Source organism: Cryptomeria japonica, chromosome 10, assembly GCF_030272615.1.
Source record: "Cryptomeria japonica chromosome 10, Sugi_1.0, whole genome shotgun sequence".
NCBI classification, from domain to species: Eukaryota; Viridiplantae; Streptophyta; class Pinopsida; order Cupressales; family Cupressaceae; genus Cryptomeria; species Cryptomeria japonica.
The window spans coordinates 387,061,991-387,085,677 of record NC_081414.1 but is presented as its reverse complement, the minus strand read 5'-3'; the positions used below and the strand labels follow the sequence as shown (position 1 = coordinate 387,085,677).

The 23,687-nt window shown below is 39.5% G+C and overlaps 1 protein-coding gene across 1 annotated transcript in view; it reads right to left on the bottom strand.

Moving 5' to 3' along the window:
- Positions 1 to 11,154, bottom strand: part of LOC131071681 (guanylate kinase 1-like) — a 40,206-nt gene extending 29,052 nt beyond the window's left edge. The window contains exon 1 of the mRNA XM_058007619.1: positions 10,856 to 11,154. Coding sequence (XP_057863602.1) covers positions 10,856 to 11,154 — 299 coding nt within the window. The remainder of the gene's footprint in view (positions 1 to 10,855) is intronic.
- Between the last annotated feature and the right edge of the window lie 12,533 nt (positions 11,155 to 23,687).

The following is a 23,687-nucleotide window of genomic DNA, read 5'->3' as shown; positions in this document are numbered from 1 at the left end:
GATGGTCCTAACATGTTTGTGGATGTAGGATGCATGTTTACGATGTATGCCTATATGATATGCATATGATGTATGATTATGACCTAATGATTGTGCAATATGGTTATTGATGATATTTGTAGTGAAAATGGATGTCCTATATGCATGAAATGCATGTACTATGTATGTGATATGATGGATGTATGATGTGAATATAATGAAATGATACTACTCATGAACATGCAAAAAATGGAATTAATGACCCTAACAATGAAATGCACCCAAAACATGATAAGTGAATATCTGCAATTATAATGATTAACATAATGATATAAATGCGACTACTATTATGAATGCATCTAAATGAAAGCAAGTGATAATATAATGCCCCGTTATGCAACGAGAACCCTTATTCAACCACTAGTATTATAGACACAATAGACTGAAAGCATGTTGTACTTGTTCTTGACTAACTTACCAAAATGGGATTATTTTCAGATGCTTTATAGTGTGATTATTGCTGATTGCGAAACTAAAGGAGGCCGATTAATGGATCACATTACCATTCGCGTGAGATATTAATGTTTGAATGGGATTTGATTACACTTATATCAATATTTATTATGGATATAATTAACCTAAAATGTAATGCACCTAAAATGAATATATAATATAAATGAAGATGCACTTAAATGGACAATGTAATGATATGCACCTATATGATAATGCAACTATATGGAAAATGATAATGCAACTATATGAAAGATGATGATGGAAATATATGAAAAAAATGATAATACAACTATATAAAAATTATTAATGCAAGCAAAAGAATTTTTTTTTGAGAATGTGCCAACCATAATACAATGATACATGACTAGATGGAAGAAAGGGAAAATTGAATAAATTGAGGTCTCCAAAATGCAAGATGAGATGAAATGAGAAAGTGTAATGGATGGCGATGGAGGTATTTGTTGTTGTGTATCTGTGGAGAGCAAACCTTATTTTTTATTTTGCCAAGGATGATCTACACCACTGATTATAAGAATCAGGATGTTGTGAAAATCTGAGGCATGGACTAACTCTTAAACAATAAGTATCCCTTGCACACAACCGTGTAAACACCATATAGATGTAGATACAAGGCTGTAGGTTTGTGAAAGAAAAACCATCAAACATATCATACCACAAAAAATGCCCCAATATACACTCACCCACAACATACCAAGATATATAATGATCCTGGAAGCCATAGATAGGAGTAGTCATAGGACATAATGATACAAATCAAAGCAAGAGACAAAATCATGCAAACAAAATGCACAAGGCCAACTGACATCTCTTGCCAAGAGTAGGACTAGGACTGATGTATAAACTTCTGGACATGGGAAGGATGCATCCCAACAGGCAGGAGTGACTGATAGGATTGATTAGGCAACAAAGCAGATGGTATGGACACATGCATGCGAATGTGATAGTGACTGCAAAGATTTGATTAGGCTCATGTGGATGAGTGATTTGACGACACACAAGTTAAGAAGAATCTCATCTTGATGGGGTAAGCTCAGTGTGATGGTATGGAAGCTCAGTGTGGTGGGATGAAAGCTCAACAAGGTGGGATGAAAGCTCAGCGTGCTAGGACGATCCTTATTCATAGTTCGAACAAAGACTCATCATCTCCTGAAGGTGGGGGATTTGTAGGGTCAACAAATCAATTTTCTTAATGAAGATACAAGTAACCTTGATATCCACCAATGAGGTGTTTCAAGGTTTATGAGGTGGCGTGGATTGAAGAATGAAGGAGACAATTGGCTACAAGCAAACAAGGGGGATGGGGGATTTGAGCCTTGGAATAAGCTAATGTCTTTCGTAGTGTACAAGGGCGTTGGTGAGATGGATTGGGTGACTGAAACATGGACTCATCCTGCACAGATGCCCTTATTTGGTAAGTAAAGTTTTACAATCCTCATCATTGCAGGGTTGGAGGAGTGCAAAAGATGTTAGAATATCCAATTTTTATTATAGAATATGGATGGTGGGGAAGCTGCATGTCAAATTACTCAATTTGTGGAATATGGATATTAGGTGGGTGGGTGGGAAGAATAGGGTATGGTGTAAAGAATAATTTGCTCGCAAACACTATAAAAGTGGAAAAACCACGAGACTATGGGGGGATGGATATTTTTATAACTCTTAGCCCTAAAAAGCATGTTTATCTGAGTAGACAATGGATCTAGCTTATTTACCTCAACACTTGAAACTTGGTTTTCACCAAGGTACTTGCCCATAGCGCCACAAAGTGGTTTTCACTAATGTACAAATTGATTTTTCTTTTTTTTTTTTTTTTTCATTTTTTGTATTTTCCTTGATTTTTTGATTTTTTGATTTTTTGATTTTTTGATTTTTTGATTTTTGAGAAAATGGTGACCTCCGAGGACTAGGCATAAAATCTCTTCAGGTGCATAATGTTCATAGGCTCATCCAAGGGTTCTCCTTTGGGAGTAGCCAACTGATAGGCACCTGATCATACTTTGTAGTGATCACAAATGGTCCAAGCCAGTTAGGCTCAAACTTGCCTTTCTTTTCATGGTCTTGTAGGTTTCTTTGATTTTCCATAAGCACGAGATCACCAATGTCAAATTCTCAGGTTCAGACCTTTTTGTTATAGCTCAAACATAGACAGTTATGATATACCTGGAGGTGATTTAATTCCTTGAGGTGCCTTTCATCCAGTAGATCAAGCTCTTGCAATCTGGAAACTCTGCATTCCTCATCAGGGAGGATGTTCTACAGCAAAACCCTTAGTGATAGGATCTCGATCTCAAGGGGTAGGCCAACTTTAGAATCGAAGACTAGGGAGTACGGGGTGGCTCCCGTGGGTGTGCAGATACTTGTGCAGTAGGCCTAGATAGCCAGATGGAGTTGGAAGTTTCAATCACGGCCAAATTCATTGTCTATCTTTCTGAGGATTTTGATGAGGGTTTTATTCAAAGTGTCAGCTTGACCATTGCCTTGTGGGTAGTATGGAGTAGAGAAGTGGTGTTGAATGCTAAACTTCTGACAAAGTTCCTTGACATCCTGATTCTTGAATGATTTGCCATTATCTGTGATGATTGCTTTAGACATTCCATATTGGTAGATGAGGTAATTCAAGATAAACTTAGAAATTTGCTTACCAGTGGTGAAGGTGAGGGGTATGGCCTCCACCCACTTGGTGAAGTATTCAGTGGTGGTTATTATGAACTTGTGGCCATTGGATGTGGTGGGATGGATTTTCCCTATGAGATTGAGTCCCAACTGAGAGAAGGGATAGGGTGTAATGAAGGATTACAAATCTTGAGATGGTGCATGAATCTTGTCATCGTGCCTCTAGCAGGGGATACATTTCTTCACATAATAGTATGCGTCTTCTTCTATGGTAGGCCGGTAGTATCCCATACGCAAGAGATTCTTAGCCAATGTAAGGCCACTTGAGTGTTCCCCATAGATACCTTCGTACACTTCATGTAGTGCCCATTCAACCCCCTCTTTGTCTAAACACCTTAGGAGGGATCCATCAGAATGCCTTCGAAAAAGGGTGTCACCGAGGATAGTGTAGTTGGTAGAATGATAGATGAAGGTTTACTATTGGGTTTTGGTGAGGTGTGGAGGGATGATATTGTCTCGAAGGTAGGTAAAGGTCTCTTGATACCAAGGGGAGTCAAAAATAATGAGGACACATACCATTTCAGACTCAGGGACATCGTATGCCAAAATTAGGAGTTTCTCAACCAAGAACTCACACTTTTGACTATTTGCTGGCATTTGGAGTAGGGAACCAATTATAGCCATATCATCAACAACATGATTGTTTATTCTAGGAATTTGATCAAAATGGATAAGAGTGAAATGTTGCTCGAGGTCTTCTACCATGCTACGATATGAGAGTAACTTGTCATCTTTTGTTTGATATTCATCATTTATTTGTTTTATGACAAGTTGGGAGTCATCGTAAACTTGTAACTTAGTTATCTTCCATTGGATGGCAAGGCAGAGGCCATTGATTAAAGCTTCATACTCTCCAATGTTATTGGTACATGCAAAGGCAACCTTATATGACTTCGGGATGCAATCTCCTTGAGGTGTCATGAGCAAGATACCTACCCCCAATCCATTCTGTGTGCAGGAACCATTGAAATACAACTACCATTTGGATGATGTGGTGACATGCATAATGACATCATCTGGAAATTCTGTTATAAGGGGATGATCACCTTGAAGAGGAGTGTTGACCAATTGATCTGCTATAACTTGTCCTTTGATTTCTTTTCAGTCCACATACTCTATATCAAATTCACTTAATAACATGACCCAATTTGCAGTTCTTCCAGTGAGAGTAGATTTGGACAAAAGGTACTTGAGGGGGTCAATTTTGGTGATCAACTTAGTCTTATTGTTGAGCATGTAGTGTCTTAGCTTCTGTGTGTTGAAGACCAATGCAAGGCAAGATCTTTCTAAGGGGGTATAATTTAGCTCATACCCTACAAGTGTACGACTGATGTAGTAGATTGTGTGTTCTTTACCTTGGTCATCTATCTGTGATAGTAATGCCCCCAGTGCCACTTTAGTTGTTGATATGTACAAAAGAAGAGACTGTCCTAGAATAGGAGGCATCAAGACTAGAGGAGAAGCTAGATATTCTTTTAGCTCATCAAAGGCCTTTTTATAGAGTCAGTCCCACTTGAATATGGTATCTTTTCTTAGAAGATGTGTAAATGGGTGACACTTATCTACCAATTGTGCAATGAACCTACATATAGACTAGAGTTTCCCTTGTAGGTTGCACAACTGTCTAAGTGTCCTTGGGGGAGGCATTTCCATTATAGCTTTCACTTTTGCAGGATCTACTTCTATGCCTATGCGAGATACTATGAACCCAAGGAGCTTTCTTGATGTCACTCCAAAGACACACTTTTTAGGATTTAGACACAACTTATATTTTTCAAGTCTCTCAAAGATCTGCCTTAGGATCGAAATGTTCTCATCTCTTGTTTTTGACTTTCCTAGGAGATCATCCACATAATCTTCCATTATTTTATGCAAAAGGTCATGGAAGATAGTTGTCATTGCACGTTGATAGGTTGCTCATGCATTCTTGAGGCCAAAAGGCATGACCTAATAACAGAATGTACCCCAAGGTGTTGTGAATGTTGTCTTCTATTGGTCTTCTTCTGTGATTCTGATCTAGTTGTAGCCGAATAATCCATCAATGAGGGAGAGAATTTCATGCCCCATTGTCAAGTCCATAGTCATGTTAATGTTGGGCAAGGGAAAGTTATCTTTAGGGTATGCTTTATTCAAATCTTTGAATTCCATGCAAATTCTAATGCCCCCAACGGGCTTGCCGATAGGCAAAATGTTGGAGACCCATTTAAGATAATCAATGGGTTTAATGAAACCAACATCCAACATCTTTTGTAATTATGCTCTGACTAAGAGAGCAATATGAGGATACATCTTGCGTAGTTTCTGCTTGACAGATTTAGCATCTGGAGGAACTGCAAGATTATGTAACACCTGTTGAGGTTAAAGTTGAACTCCAAAGAAATATCCTGAAACTTGTTAGTCCATCATAAAATATAAAAGGAAAGCTACAAGAAACTTAACTTCAACCAATGAAGTAACATGAAGTAAATGAAATAAACAAGATTATACCTTTCATGATATACACCTCATTGTTTCCTAACTCCACTATTCCTGGTTGTAGATAATTTGCTCTCAGACAAGTACTAGTAGCTTCCAAGATGGGATATGAAGAATGGACTAAAAGTTAACTGATACTATGATATGCATATGCAAATGATTTAAGCTAAAATGATATTAAGCTATGATAAGGATTCTAAAATTGCTAATTTCTTGAAACTTAAAGTCATAGATGCAAGATAAAAACTTCTAGAATGATTATATTATTAGCTATTAGTTTCAAAATGGCTTAGGAGACCTCTTTTTATATATTTTTGAGTGCGATCAACGGTCATGATTGAATCTTACAAATTGGATGGATATGAGCAAGAAGTTGAAGGTTGAGAGAAAGGAGGAAGGAGGAGACAAGTGTCACTCATCTCACCTTGACCGAGTTGAAGACTTGAGAGGATATAGGATAGTTGGAGAAGATGTAGGAATGAGAGGACAAGTGGACTCAAGTCCTCCTAAGATAAAGGGAAGTTGGAGAGAATATAGAAGAAAGTTAGGAAATATGTGCATGTACACAATATTTCATTTATTTTGGAAGTTGGAAATAAGTGGCTAATAAATGATTTAATTTAATTTAATTTAATTTTGTTGAATTGATTTAGCCACATGATGGATGAGTTGGCAAAGAAGAAGTGATGTGGAGAATGAAAGGTGAGTTGGAAAAGGGATTAAATAATTAAGAAATTATTTAATTAATGAGACTATATGATGAATAAAAGGGGTAAAAACTTTATTAAAGATCAGACCCAAAATTTACAAGGAGGACCAGAGCCCCAAGGCCTTTCAAAAAAAGAACCCTAGGCCCAGACCAAGCTCAGTCAACATCATAACTCTCCATGTCCTCAACAAGAATCTTCCACAAGACTTGACAATAATCTAGGGAGAGATGCTCCCATCCTACCAGCTTCCAATCACTATCATGTTTTGAGGCCCACTTAGCCAAACAATCTGCCGCTCTATTCCATTCACGAGGAATGTGGATGAAAGACACCTGATCCATTAAAGAACTAATCTGAAGGATCTGATGCACAATCCCTGCCAGCTGCCAATGAGTCCCACTCATCTTCTGCTCAGTCAACAAATTAACAACAATTTGTGAATCTACTTCACAGATAACCTTCCTACAACCCAAATCCCAGGCCCGCTCTAGGGCATAGAGAATAGCAAGACCCTCCATATAATTATTAGATTGCCTCCCTTTATGCACCAAAAAGAGGAATATCACCTCTCCCATACAATTCTGACCTATCCCCCCACCCTAGCTGGGCCTGGGTTACCCCTGGAGGAGCCATCAGTGTTAATCTTAATAATCTCATCCTGATGAGGGCTCCACTTTCCAACCCTTTGGACCTTCTTCCTAGCACATCTACCTTTTCTGACACAAATAGAAGTAGGAGATAGCTCATGCCAACCCAACCTATTCACAATGTCTGCCTCATCTCTATTCAAAGGAAGATTAACCTCACACTTCGCTTCCACAGTCTCCCGAATCATAACCATGGTTCTATTCCATACTTGCTGCACTAATAGTCTGGCTTCACGAAAGATCCTTCTGTTCCTCTCAAGTCAAATCTGCCAGAGTATGAAGATGGGCCCAATGTACTAGACCATCTAGAGGAAGGAGGACATAATAGGTGGTCTGCCCAAACTGCTCCAAAATTCCACCAGAGAATCTGCATGGACACACATACTCTTCCACACCCCCCACCAATAGTGCCAAATAAGCATAGAGAAGGGGCATCTGAAGAACAGACATGAGGAGTCTTCTTCCCTGTTACCACACAAAGCACAAATAGAAGGCCCCAAGAATCCCCTCTTGCGAATATTATCCCAAGTTAGGCATCTATTCAAAGCTAGAGTCCAAGCGAAGCAATTTCACTTTGGCCAAGAGAAACTGTTCCAAGCCTATTTCTAGTAGTGCACCTCTCTACCCTCCAACCTTCTGTTCAAAAGAACCTGGTAACCACTAGCAATAGTAAAGATGCCTTTAGGATTCAGAGACAAGGCAAGTCCATCCCTACCCTTGAGAGAACTAAAGTGTCTACTTGCCAGAATGCCTTGTAGCTCCGCACACTCTTCCTCCATCCCCACAACCGGCCATTCACTAGGAGCCTTCCACCTCTCCATCTCCAACCACCCACATCGGTAAACTACCTTGAAGTCACTCACCCTAGACCACCCTACCTCCAGGAATCTTTGGCTAAGGTTCCCAAGATTGGGAAACTGCACAAGGATGGGGGGTGCCCATCCCAAGAGTCATTCCAGAAAAGGACCTCCTCCCCCCTCCTGCAGATCCAAAAGAGTCCCTCCTTAATGAGAGAAGCCCCCTTCTTGAGAGTATACCAAATTGTTGAGCCTTTTCCCTCAAGCAGATATCTTGGAACCTCCTGAACTAGGATCCTCTGCATATACTTGTAAGCCAATAGCTTAGCCCACCCACGATCCTGCTCGACGCACCACCTCCAATACAGTTTAGCCGCCAGAGCCTCCCCGAATAAAATAGCCTACCGTAAACCAAGCCCCCCCGACTGTTTTGAGCTACACACTAGGTCCCAACTAACCAGACTCCATTTGGAGGAGGATGATTGCTTGCCCATAAGAACTTCCTTGCCAAAGAGTCCAATCCCTTCAAGAACCACGTAGGAGCCACTTGAAGCATACAACGATAAATCGGAAGAGCCTGAACCATTGACTGAATCAGTTGCACCCTCATAGCAAAAAATAGCCATCTGTGCATCCAATGTTCCACCTTCGAGTGAAATTTATCCAAGATACCTTGCCATGACTCCCGAGGACGATTACCAGGACAGATAGGAATACCCAGATAAGTCATGGGCAGAGTACCCACTTGGAACCTCAAGATAAGAACAATCCTCCTTTGAATAGCTCCAGGAGTGTTGAAGAAAAGAATAGAAGACTTATCTTCATTGATCAACTGACCCAAGGCCACTAGATAGACATCCAAAACCTTCTGTAGATTAGTAGCTTCACTGATCCGAGAAAAACCCATCAAGGCCATGTCATCAACAAACTACAAATGAGATTGAGGCTGCAAATCATTACCCCAACTCTAGCCCTGAATACTACCCAGACCCACATTATGCTTGATCAGCCTCCCCAGACCCTCAAATAGGAGAATGAATAAGTAAGGGGAGAGGGGGTCCCCCTGGCGAAGGCCCCTAGTTGCACCAAATAGCTCCGTGTGATCACCATTAATAAGCACTGAGAAAGAGGTGGACGTGACACAACTCATAACCCATTAGCTCCATTCCTTAGCAAAGCCAAAGGACCTGAGGATCTTTAGAAGGAAGGACCAGTGAACTCTATCGTAAGCCTTAGCCATATCCAACTTGACAAACATAGCTTTTTCCTTGGAGGATGCCATAGAGTGAATGGTCTCCGTAGCAATGACCACACCATCCAAAATTTGACGCCCTTCCACAAACCCGCTCTGTTCCTCTGAGATAACAACCCCCAGACACTTCTTCAACCTCTCTACTATCTGCTTAGATATGATCTTGTATATCACGTTGCAGAGAGATATAGGGTGGAACTGGCCTAACCTGTTGGCTCCATCACACTTAGGGATTAGCGCAATGAAGGTCGCATTCAAGGCCCGAAGCATCTGTTTGTTGCTCTGGGACTCTTGGACTACTTCGAGTAAGTCCAATTTGATGATCTCCCAGAACTCTTGAAAGAATTCAACTGGAAACCCATCTGGTCCTGGAGCTTTTCCTTTCCTCATATGAAAAACAATCCACTCAAGTTCTTCCAACAAAATAGGACACATAAGTTGCTCATTCATCTCCCTAGACACAAGAGGAGGAATGCAAGCGAGGACTTGGTTCTCCTCCAACAAAACCCACTGAGAATCTTCAGTAAAGAGGGATCAGAAATACTAAAGAGCCTCCCTAGAAATCTCCTACAAGGATAATAACATCTCACCTCTATCATTGACCAGAGCAGAAATGGAGTTGCCATGGCGTCTCGCCTTCACAGAGTTGAAAAAGAAAGCCATGTTCTTATCGCCTGCTTGAAGCCAATCAATGTGAGTTCTCTATTTCTAGTAAATTTCTTCCTTGAGTTCCCATTCCTCTAAAGCCTTGAGAGCCCTATCCTCCTCCCTAAGCAAGGCTTCAGACAAGCCTTGCTCTCTGATTTAGCTGGTGATACCATTTAACACTGTTTGGGCGGCTTTCTTAGCGTGAAAAATGTTCCCGAAACCCTGCCTATTCCACTGTTTGAGCTGAAACTTAACAAATTGCAACTGCTTGGCAAAAGTAAACATGGTAGTGCCAAAGGCTGACCTCCCCTTCCTCCACCACTGCTCAACTAGAGCATGCAGAGCGAGATCCCAAAGCCACATAGGTTGGAATTTGAAGGAAGGAGAGTGAGCACCCCAGGTTGAAGAAGAGACTAGCTTGATAGGCCAATGGTCAGACCCTCTCCAGTCAAGAATCTTAGAACTTGTGGACCACCCCCTACCAACCCAAGAACTAGAAACCAGGAACCTGTCTAGCCTTTCAGCAATCCAAAACTCCCCCACTCTCCTATTGTTCCAAGTGAACAAAACGTTGCTAGGCTTAATGTCAACTAGATGCAGGGAATATATACTATCCCGAAAGAGATAAGATGAGGGATCCAGTTGAATGACTCCCCCCTTCTTCTCACTCAACTCAATGATAACATTAAATTCTCCCACCATAATCCAAGGATGAGAAGGGACCAACCTTCGCATACAAGAAATATGAGACCAAATATTTTGCTTGCCCAAAAAATTAGTGGGAGCATAGATATGGTCTCTGGTCTCAAGACTCATGGCAACCCCGGATAATGATGATCTAGAAGCCATTCACCAGATAGGGTGAATCTTTGAAGGATTCCACAAACATGCCACTCCCCCAGAAGAGCCAGCAGCCCCAATACACTGACACTCGCCTCGCTCCCATAGCTTCAACACCAACCCCATCATACTCTCCACCGAAAGTTTAGTTTCTTGCAGAAACAGGACATCAGGTGAATGATTCCTAATCAAATCCCGAACAAATTTTTGTCTAGGGCCACTGTTCAAGCCCCTCACATTCCATGAAAGCACAATCATTTAGGAGGATTGGGAAAGTGAGAATCCAAATTCTATACTGACCCCGACTCAACCAAATTCTCTCCCATCAATTTGATTTTATCCAAATCTCTCTTTTTGCCGGCCTTTGAGATTTTCTCCAAAGCACTCTTCTTAATATCTTTCTGATGAAGACCCAAGTGAGCAGAAGACTTAATAGTTTTAGCTCCAGCCGGTTCCACTTTCAGAGCTACCAGGGAGCCCTCCCCCCCCACTAAATTCACCTCCGAAACATGAGAGAGTCCCACCTCAGCCCCTGCAATCTGCTCCAGCTCCATTAATTGGCTTCCAATAACTAGCAAGGCTTGGGTAAAATCCTCCATAACTCTTTCTGGACCCCCCCCTTGAAGCACCTTGGTCCAACGAGGTTAGCCACAGATTGATTTCCTATTGGCTGAGGTCATCCAATGCCTCAAATCTATTAAAGGTATCCTGCTCCCGTCTCTCTTAAAGGGACCTCTTTTGACCACGATTTCTGTTCCTTGTCTTAACTGAAGCAAAACCATTAGCACCCACAACCTCGACCGATATAACAACTTTTCCTTTATCAGTCCTATCTTGGCTCTAGGCCAGTTGTTGAGGTTGGCACACCACTGGTTTATATCTAGGGCACTTATGTTGTAAATGACCATACTCATGGCACATACAACAATGAAAAGGTAATGTCTCATAATCTAACTGCTGAACCCAAGAGTAAGAACTGACACACATATCTATAACATCTGGTAAAGGTTTACTAAGATCAATTTCAACACAGGTGCGCACAAAAGTCATTACCTTTCTCCCTAGGGTTTGTGATGAGGATCCCACTGGTTTCCCAAGCAATGCGCCCAACATCCATATCGCCTCCTCCCAACAGCACTCCATTGGAAATTGTGGTAAGCGAACCCACATAGGAACCCTGTTTGGGAGCTCCTTTGAAGGGTTAAACCCCCCATGCCAAGGTTTGATAAACAACCCCACCTGGTTGTAAAAATATTGGCCTCCTTCAAAGACCCTATTGCGATCCTCCATACAGTTGAAAGTAAAAAAATAGTTGTTCGCCAGCAGCATAATCTCCATTTCCCCATCCAGCGCCCAAGTCTTCTGCACCCAGTTTTCCAAGAACTGCAGGGAGACCCTCATTCCCAAAAAATTGTAGTAGAGTGAGTGTTTTGAAAAGTACTCAATGTCTTTAGCTATCATCTCGGGGGGAATAACCAGCTTTGCCTTTTCTCTGTATCTCTCGAGACACCCATTAATCTTCATGAGGCAAGAGCTACCAACACTTCCAGACCCCAGATCTGAGGAAAAAAGATTATTGGAAAATGTCTTCATATTCTGAAGTCGGGGTTTTGACCCCACCGCAACATGAAAGTCCATGGTTGGGGCCACCTGAGAGGCCTCACCACCAAAGCCTGACATGGGATCGCAAATAGAGTTAAAAGGCGATAAAGGATAGCCAAAGACCAAACCCGAAGAGGCCCTTGAGAAAGCGCAACCCCCCAAGAATAAACCCCTTCCAAGATTCTCCTCCGAATAAGCCAACCAAACCCCCCCAACCCCATGGGAGACCCATAGGGATCCCACTGCCTGCAGTAGCCCGAACCCCAACACCCTCGCAGCCCAAACCACCCCCCGGCTACCAGCGAGGAAGCACTGCCACCCCCAGCCGCACCCCCCACCGCTCTCCCCCAACTCCCTTCACTTCTCTCCCCCTCTGCTCCAGCTACAACTACGCCCGTGAGCTAGGGCTTCAAAACCCTATCTCGACCGTTCGCACAACCTGCACGTGAGCCATCCCCTCATCATCTAAAAATAGACAGTTTTTTGGCCTCAATTAATGAGACTATAGGATAGTAGATAGAGAAATAATTGAATATTAGATATTTAATTAATTGATTAGAAGAAAAGGATATAACGAATTAATTAATAAAATGTTTTAATTAAATTAATTAATAGAAGGACATGAAATGAATTAAATAAATTAATCTTTTCAAATTAACTAGTTAATAGAAGAATAATTATTAAATAAAAATAAAATATTTATTTAATTGCTCATAGCCAATTTTATGTGTATACATTTTGCCCCTCTTTGAAATGATGTTGAGACAACATTGTTTGAAAGATTAAATCAAGTCTCGATAATGCACTTTATGAAGATAAAAATCCTAATTGTGTGCTCCCTCGGGAGATTGATCACAAAATTATTGAAATTTTTTGGATGAGTGATTAATCTAACTATAATTGATTAAATTTATACTTTGATTGATGAAAATGTCCGCTCTTTGATTACTTTGATATTTTGCTTGATTTAATGATTGATAGAGTTTGATTAACTTCATGATCGCTGAAGATTAATGATATAAACTTGAAGCTTTGATGATCTGATAGGATAGAGTTTGATTGACTTCATGATTGATGAATGTCAATGATGTAAACTCATGTTTGGATAGAATAGATGCGTAACCTCATAATGAATGAGCGTCAGTAATATGTGGTCAAAGAGATTGATAGAAATCTCAAGTGAGCATATAGGATAGCTGATTAATTGATCAAAGTGATTGATTGGATCAAGAACTAACATTTTGTTGATATCATGTTGCAAGAGGATCTAGATGTATTGATTCATCCAGCAGAGAGTAGGAGGATCAACGAGGCCTATTGTTGAACACAGAGTACCACTGAGAGGGGGGTCAATAAGTGGTTCCTAAACTATTTGATTTGCAAAGCAACTTTAGAATAGCAGTTAATCGCTTAAGCACTAAACAATCAAACTGGTAAAGCAAGAAGGAAAGACAAAGAGATCAATCACACAAATTCAACTCACAACACCAGATTTACGAGGAAAACCCAATGTTAGAAAAACCTCGGTGAGAAAATCTGCTAGAGACTACTACTCCAATCCATCCTCACAAGTAAAACACTAAATTACAAATATTTAGGGCACCAACCTAAGGAGCACCAACCCCTTCTATTTTAGGGCACCAAACCAAGGAGCACCAACCCCTTCACCAAGCTCCAACTTGGTGATGTATATTGGAATACAATTTAGATACAGTTAAGGCTTCTTGTTGCAAATGAATTCTGCAACTCTTGATTAAATATTCTACTGTGGTTGATAGCCTTTTCTCCTCCAGTGAATCTCACACTACCAGTTGTGGGATTACTCTCTTTGATTCTTGGCCTCTTTTATCTCTCTCTCTCTCTCTCACACACACACACATAGTCTCACAACACACTGTGTCACACTTGGATGCTGCCTACTTTGCCACACCTTGACGATTTAGCTTAACTATGAAACTATAGTATACTGATACTCAATCACTGCCGGTTGAACCCTCTCATCGGTATTCTTGCTCAATTTCTCTGCAACTTTCTTACAAATCATTCTAAGGCTGACAATTATTCTTTGCACTTAATCTCTCTTTACTCTTCTTCTTTTCTACAACACCATCCTGCTCTGTCTGAAGCTCATGTATTTATCATTATGATTTCCCACCAAGAATGCATTCAAACACTGAGCGGTTAGGGTTTCCTTTAACCAACACAATCTTCATGAGATCCGATCTAGCCTATCTTGGATCAATCACCTGTACTCTAGGGATGTATTCGTACATAGTTTCCATTATATGTTGCACACTTGCTAAGGATAACAATCACGCACAATATTTCCTGCCTTGAAATCTGTCGACTCATAAAATACTTTAGTTGTTTCCTTTTTGAGGTCTTCTTGCAATCAGATTTCCTTTGCATTAATCAAGGCGCCAACTACTCCTTGATCTTCCTTTGTCATTCTTTCTTCCTTGAGCTACATTAGTCAGTTACAATCCCATGATTTGTGGCTATTTCATTTATGATGACTAATAGTTTTACCAACTGTGTCGATGGTGGCTTTATCGACCTCTGCATATTAGCCACCTCAGCTCCACATGGCATTACCATGGTCAATCACTCAGATCACCGACACATAGTCGGTCCATACTTGAACATTCAACAAACTTATACCAGTACATGCCTTTATCGGTGAGGCCTTCTTCTTCTGCTAACCGACAGTGCACACTATTCCGGTAACACATCTTCACCTCTAGTGGTTTGTGATAACTTTAACATTCTACCTCTTCATCATAAACAAACAACAAATCTCCAGATCGGTTTATTCCTCTATCTGTTGCCACTCAACATACTAGCACACGCACAACCTTCATCTTGGTTTCTACCTTACCGGTAATCTTTCCTTCTGTCTGCTTACTCTCATGTGTATTACCATCATATAGGTCACTTCTTCTTTCTTGCTGGTGACCTTCCATCATATAGGTCACTGTTTGCTTACTCTCATGTGTATTACCATCATATAGGTCACTTCTTCTTTCTTGCTGGTCACCTTGCCAAACCGGTTGACATCAATGATAACTTAATGCCAAAATGCCAACAATCTCCCCCTTTGGCATTGATGTCAACTTATCGTAAAACACTTCATGCTGGTACATTTCTCCCCCTTTGACACAATGACAAAGGGTACTGTACACTCCCCCTTTGATCCATACCAAGCTCCCCCTTTGACCACTATCAACTCCCTCTGAACCACATAAAGCCTTCCTAGACAAATGACACAACTCCCAACTTGTGTCGGAGGTACTCAAAAGTGCTTAGCGGTAATAGTTTGGTGAAAATGTCTGCTACTTGTTCTCCAGTAGGGACATAATCCATCCTTACCTACCATCTTTCAACCTTCTCTCTGAGAAAATGATACTTGATAGCAATGTGCTTTGTTCTGGAATGCATTACTATATTCTTTGCTATGTTGATTGCACTTGAATTGTCACACCGGATGAGAATAGAATCAATGATGTCCACCTGTATGTCTTTGAGAGTCTGCTTCATCCAAAGCACTTGAGAGCAACACGTAGCAGCAACAATGTATTCAACTTCAACAATAGATAAAGAGATCGAGTCCTGCTTCTTGCTATGCCATGAGACCAATCGGTCACCTAGAAAGAATGCACCACCACTTGTGCTCTTTTGATCATCAATGCAACTTGACCAATCAGCATCAGTGTATGCTTGCAAGATAAAATCTCCTTGTTTAGGATACCACAATCCTTAGTTGAGTGTCCCTTGTAGGTACCTAAAGATTATGTTAACAACATTCATATGTGACTACTTAGGTGCAGCTTGGAATCTAGCCACCATGCATACTGCCTGAACTATATCCGGTCTTACAGTAGTCAGATATAGTAGACTACCTATCATGGATCTATACAGAGTCTGATCCACCACCGATAATTCATCATTCTTGCTCAATTTACTGCTAATCACCATGGGGGTACTTACCAGTTTATAATCTTCCAGTTGGAATTTCTTTAACATCTCCTTTGCATACTTGATTTGTGAGATAAAGATTCCTTTATCTTGCTGTAATATCTGCAAACCAAGGAAGTAAGTCAACTCACCAAGCATTGACATCTCATATTTTGACTGCATCCGATCAACAAATTCTTTGTAGAGGGTGTCCTTGTTTCTTCCAAAGATAATGTCATCTACATACACAACCATAATGATCATGTGGTTCCCATCTTTCTTTATGTATAAAGTGCTATCAACACTTCCTTTTTTGAATCCCTGCTTCTTCAGGTACTGATCTAATCTTGAATACCATGCTCTAGGAGCTTACTTTAGACCATACAAGGCCTTCTTCAACCGGCACACAAATGTCTCATCATCATATAACAGAAACCATTTTGGTTGCTCCATGTACACTTCTTCTTCTAGATTTCCATTTAAGAAGGCAGATTTTACATCCATTTGGTATACTTTATAACCCTTGTAGGCAGAGTAGGCTAGAAACATTCTAATTGCTTCTAATCTAGCTACTGGTGCAAATGTTTTTTCAAAGTCAATCCCCTCTACTTGAGAGTATCCTTTGTACACTAGTCTAGCTTTATGTCTAACAATCTTACCTTCTTCATTCATCTTATTCTGGTAGACCCATTTTGTGCCAATGATGTTCTTGTCTTCCAATCTAGGGACTAATTCCCAAGTCTTGTTCTTCTCAATCTGTTGCAGTTCTTCTTCCATGACATCCATCCATTCTTGTCTTTTGTTGGCCTCATAGAATGTTTTGGGTTCAACTTCAGTCATGATGCAGAGGTTGACTTGTTCATCAGTCCGGGCAAGTCTTCTTCTAGTCTGCACACCATCACTCTTATTTCCCAAAATTTGCTCTTTCAGGTGATTCAACTATACATATCGGTTGGGGGCTTTCTTGGATGCATTCTTTGGTTCAATGTCTGACTGAGCTTCATCATCTTCATCACTAGAGTTATCATATCAATTGATCTATGGTTCAAATCCTTTTTGCATATCCTCATGAGCTTTTACATGCACACTCTTAATAACTCTTCTTAGTCTTTTGTTGTAGCATTTGTAAGCCTTGCTGTTTGATGAGTAACCAAGGAAGATTCCTTCTTCACTCTTGGAGTCAAAACTTCATAAACCATCCATATTTTCTTGATAAAGCACTTGCTTCCAATTACTTTGAACTATTTGACAGATGGCTTCCGGTCATACCACAAATCATAAGGTTTCATTCAACTATTTGTTCTTAATTGAACCCGATTCAAAGTATATGCAACAGTATGAACAACTTCCTTCCAATATGTGTTCGATAGACTGGCCTCATTTAACATGGTTCTGGCCATCTCCATGACTGTCCTATTCTTCCTTTCTACCACACCATTTTGTTGTGGTATCTTAGGAGCTGAGGATTGCCTTCTAATTCCATGCTTTTCACAATAATCTTCAAACTCATTCGAAGTAAACTCTCCACCCCAGTATGATCTTAGGAATTTTAACTTGCACCCACTTTCTTTCTCCACCATCTTCCTAAAGACCTTGAATCTCTCAAATATTTGTGATTTATCTTGCAGGAAGGTGACCCATGTCATTCTTGAGTAATCATCAATGAAGATCATAAAGTATCTTTCACCTGCAAGTGCTCTTATCCTAGTTGGACCACATATATCTATATGCACAATTTGAAGTGGTCTTGAGGTGTTGTTCTCTTTTGTCCCAAATCTCACTGTAGTTTTCTTACCTTTTACACATTCATCACAAAATGTGCTTACGGGTTTAATGATGGGTGGAATATCCCTCACACACCCCTTTTTTCTTACTACAACTGGGTTATCAAAGTTTATGTGACCCAATCTTCGGTGCCACAACCAAATTTCATCTACTTTTCCTAACATACATTAGGACTCATAGTAATCCTTCAGATTGTAAACATTTCCATCTGTTCTCTTTCCTTCTGCCACAACTTGACCGGTACTATCTTTCTTTATCTAGCAATCGGTTGAGTCAAAGGTGAATTTGTAACCTTTTTCACTCATCTGACTCGCACTCAACAAATTGTGCTTAAGGCCTTCAATATAATATACGTCACATGCCTTCAATTTTCCATCAATACTTAGAGTGCCTTTTCCCTTTATTTTGATGGATGAGTTGTCTCCAAAGCTTACTGAACCACCATTCTAGTCTTCAAGTTTGATGAATTTCCTTTTGTCACCAGTCATGTGGTTTGAGCAACCACTATCTACAACCCATAGATTTTTCCTTTCAACATGTAAGGCAGTTTATACTATGAGACTTGATTCTGCTTTTTCCTTTTCTTTCTCAATCCATACCAGTTTGGTTTCCTTCTTGTCAGCTACTATATTATGCTCAGATTCAGTTACCGGTTCTTGATCAGGATTTGTCTTCTTCTGCTTGATCTTCTAGTTTTTACACAAATTTTCTATGTGTCCAAACTCTTGATAGTTATAGCATTTTACATCTTCATATAAGGGATCATCCTTAAAATTATTTTGGGACACCGGTTTATTCTTCCTACATTCAAACTCTTATGACCATATCCATTGCACTGATGGCAGACAACATTCATATAATAAAGTGCATTAAATGGATTTGTACTTTCATAACTCATAGGGGGCTTATTGATTAATCTACAGTAAGCCATTCTATGCCCAAATTAGTTACACCGGTAATAATAACCATGAAAGTTTGAAACATAATGCTTAGGTAGCCTTGGTCCTGAATGGGACTGCCTCATTGAGGGTCTTCCCTTCATGTTGTTGAATCTGGTGAAACGTTCATGATCAACCCTTGCATTTCTCCTTGGATATGCGTGTTGATACAATAAGTGTGGCCTCTGATTCATTGCTATATACCGATTTGAGTGGCGATTTCCAACAACATCTGCATATGTCTTTTTATCGGTATCCTTGCCTATAATGAAAGTCTTCTTTTCTTCACCTTCAAAAGAAGAGGTGAACTTTATTTATTTACCGGATTTATCTTTGTGGGTTGAACTTTGACCTACTTCAAATCCTAAACCACCAATGTCTTTGGATTGCTTCTGTTTACTCAACATCTTGTCTAAGGCCTCGGTGCTGCCTTCATATTTGCTCCTTATTTTTATTTCTTCCTTACTTTCTTCAAGCTCCTTTCCAAGCTTCACTATCTCTGCTTCCAACTCTTGATTCTCCTTTCCTTCTTTTTCAGATCAGAGGATGTAGCTTCACATATCCTCTTAGTTTCTTCCAGCTGCAATTTCAAGTTAGATATAACTTGACTAGACTCATCAAGGGATTTCTTCAAGAGATCTTGTTCATCTACTGCAACAAGCTTGACCTTTTGAGTTCTCTTCTTTTTTTTCTCTGTTCCTCAAGAGAACTAATAAGTCCCCCTTCCAAGTCCACTTCAGCCTCAATATCCTCCTCTTCCTCATCTTCATCAACTAGTTCACCAAGTGCCATGAAGAGATTCACTTTTTTGTCATTCTCATGGTAATCATCTTCTGATGCATTTTCTTCATCTGTTGTATCATCCTCAATAGTATATAGACTTTTCTGATTCTGGTAGCCTCTCCTTCCTTGCCGGTAGTCATTTCTTTCTCTATCTTTGCCAACAGATTTTCTGAACTCTCTTAACTCATCTCCACTAGTTTCTTTGTGAGGACAATTAGCAACAAAGTGTCTGACCTTCCCACAGTTGAAACATTTAAGTGGTAGCTTTTCTTTATACTATCCGAATCCTCTTTTAAGCTTCCTAACAAAGTTTGATACTTCTATATCTGAATCTTCACTAGATTCATTATGAGTAGCTACTTCTTTCCCCTTTTTTGGTGATGTTGAATGCTGCTTCTCTCCTTAAGGAAGTATCATCGATTGTTCTCATCTCATAGGCTGTCAGTGAGCCAAATAACTTATCCATTGTAAAGGTCTTTAGGTCCTTGGCTTCTTCTATGACAAACACCTTAGTATCATACTTGGGTGTGAGAGATCTAAGTACCTTCTTGACAAAAGTATCATCTGCAATCTCTTCACCAAGTCCTATGTTGGTGTTCACAGTTTCATCAAATCTGTGAAGATAGTCTGCAACCTTTTCAACATCTTTCATCTTGATGCTTTCAAGTTGGCCCCTTAGTTCTTCCAGCTAGGCCTCTTTTACTTTTGCATCTCCTTCAAATAACCTCTGCAATTTATCCCAAGTCTCCTTTGCTAAAACACAGTGCATGACTTTGACAAACTCATTATCTGATAGCCCACTCAAGATAACATGTTTGGCCTTTACATTGTTCTCATATTCATTTTTGGCATCCGGATTAGTGGAAGGTTCACTAGGAACAACATAACCATTTTTGACAGACATCCACACATCAAAAACCAAAGAGGAAATGTAGGTCTCCATTCTTCTGCTTGAGAAGGCATAATTAGAACCATCAAACATGGGGGCTTTAGAAGAAGCAGACTTATTTCTTGCCATTGTGTTCAAATTCCAAAATCTACCCAAGGTTTAATGATAACTGGGAACCTAGGCTCTGATACCAATCGTTGAACACAAAGTACCACTAAGAGGGGGGTAAATCAGTGGTTCCTAAATTATTTGATTTGCAAAGCAACTTCAGAATACCCGTTAATCTCTTAAGTACTAAACAATCAAATTGGTAAAGCAAGAAGGAAAGCCAAAGAGATCAATCACACAAATGCAACTCACAATACTGGATGTATGAGGAAAACCCAATGTGGGAAAAACCTCAGTGAGAAAGGCTGCTGGAGACTGCTACTCCAATCCAGCCTCACAGGTAAAATACTGAATTACAAATATTTAGGGCACCAACCCAAGGAGCACCAACCCCTTTTGTTTTAGGGCACCAACCAAAGGAGCACCAACCCCTTCACCAAGCTCCAACTTGGCAATGTATATTGAAATACAATTTAGATATAGTTAAGGCTTCTTGTTGCAAGTGAATTCTGCAACTCTTGATTAAATATTCTACTGTCGATTGATAGTCTTTTCTCCTCCAGTGAATCTCACACTACTGATTGTGGGAATACTCTCTCTGATTCTTGGCCTTTGTTATCTCTCTCTCTCATAGTCTCACTACACGCTGTGTCACACTTGGATGCTTCTTGCTCTGCCACACCTTGTCAATTTAGCTTAACTATGAAAATACAGTTATACCGGTACTCAATCACTGCCGGTTGAACCCTCTCATCGGTATGCTTGCTCACTTTCTCTGCAACTTTCTTACAATTCATTCTAAGGTTAATAATTCTTCTTTGCACTTAATCTCTCTTTTCTCTTCTTGTTTTCCGCAACATCATCCTGCTCTGTCTTGAGCTCATGTATTTATCATCATGATTTCCCGCCAAGAATGCATTCAAATACTGAGCGGTTAGGGTTTCCTTTACCCGACACAATCTTCATGAGATCCTATCCATCCTATCTTGGATCGATCACCTATACTCTAGGGATGCATCTATACACAGTTTCCATTATCCAATATATACTTTCTAAGGATAGAAATCACATACAATATTTTCTGCCCTGAAATTTGTCGACTCATAAAACACTTCAGCTGTTTCCTTTTTGAGGTCTTCTTGCAATCGGATTTCCTTTGCATTGATCCAGGTGCCAACTACTCCCTGATCTTCCTTTGTCATTCTTTCTTCCTTGAGCTGCATTAGTCAGTTACAATCCCATGATTTGTGGCTATTTCATTTATGATGACTTACAGTTTCACCAACTGTGTCGATGGTGGCTTTATCGGCCTCTGCATATTTTCCACCTCGGCTCCACATGGCATCACCATGGTCAATCACTCAGCTCACCAACACACAGTCAGTCCATACTTGAACATTCAAAAAAATTATACCAGTACATGCCTTTATCGGTGAGGCCTTCTTCTTCTGCTAACCAGTAGCACACACTATACCGATAACACATCTTCACCTCCAGTGGTTTGTGATAACTTTAACATTTTGCCTCTTCATCATAAACAAGTAGCCAATCTCCAGATCGATTTATTCCTCTATCCATTGCCACTCAACATACTAGCACACACACACAACCTTCATCTTGGTTTCTACCTTACCGGTAATCCTTCCTTCTGTTTGCTTACTCTCATGTGTATTACCATCATATAGGTCACTTCTTCTTTCTTGCTGGTGACCTTTCATCATATAGGTAACTGTCTTCTTACTCTCATGTGTATTACCATCATATAGCTCACTTCTTCTTTCTTGCTGGTGACCTTGCCAAATTGGTTGACATCAATGACAACTTAATGCCAAAATACCAACACCTACAACATCTGAAAAGAGTGGTGCTCTTCGTCCTAGTTGACATATTGATATGAGACATTGATTTGTATCATGGGACATTTTATTTTATTGATTATTTCTTTGATATCATTGTATACTTGGATTTTTTATTGTTTTATGATGATCTATATATGTGGACATGGACTCTATATGATGTTGATGATTCATGATTTATTTTTGCATGTTACTCTATATGATGATGAGCTATATGCATTGATTACATAGATTATATATATATGAAGTGATGGATGATTTCATGATGATCTTTTCTTTCATTTCTTTTCATGATGATGATGTTCTATATGATGCAATGATGATGAAATGAAAATGCATTTGATTTTTTATTTTGATGATCATGGATGCAAATGAAATTAATTCTATAATGCTTTACTTAAATGATGCAAATGAAATGATCTATATGAGAATGCTTCCAACGATTACTTATGCAAATGAATGTTGATTTTTTTTAAATTTTTAATGTGTATGCATATAATGATTTGAAATACAAATGATCTACATGAAATTTATTTGATTTCAAGTTTGATGATTTTAAATGCAAATAATGATTATGAATGCTATTCTTGATCAAACTTATGCGATGGATGCTTATATGTAATGCTTATGATTATAATGAAATGCTTATAATGATAAATGAATCTAAGTGCAAAGATGCAACTAAATGACCTTAATGGATAAAAAGAACTACAATTATAATGATCTTAATGCAAATAATAATGATGATATACTAAATGATTAATGTAATGAACTTAATGAAATACAAACTAATGTAGTTCAAATGATTATGATCAAAATGAAAACCTAATGAAATGAATGAACCTAAATACAAATTATTTTGGTTTGTCCAAGTATACTCAATCTTTATTTATAACCGTTGATCTCTGAATTGAATGAAATGCTTATAATGCAACTCACAATGAATTCTTATAATGTAGATGAATAATGAGCTAATCTAAAAATGATCTAACTAAAATGATACTTCCATTCTTCATATGCTGTCTTATAACAGTGCTTGATTTCATCACTGAGCTTTAAAAATGTTGTAAGAAAATACAAGCATCTTGACATAATGATTCAAGCTGACTTGAGTATTTCTTACATGGATTTTGATATAGCAAGTTTATAGAAGCAACTTAATATGATGAATCAAGCTAACCTGAGTATTTCTTGCAGAACAAACAAGGATTATCCCC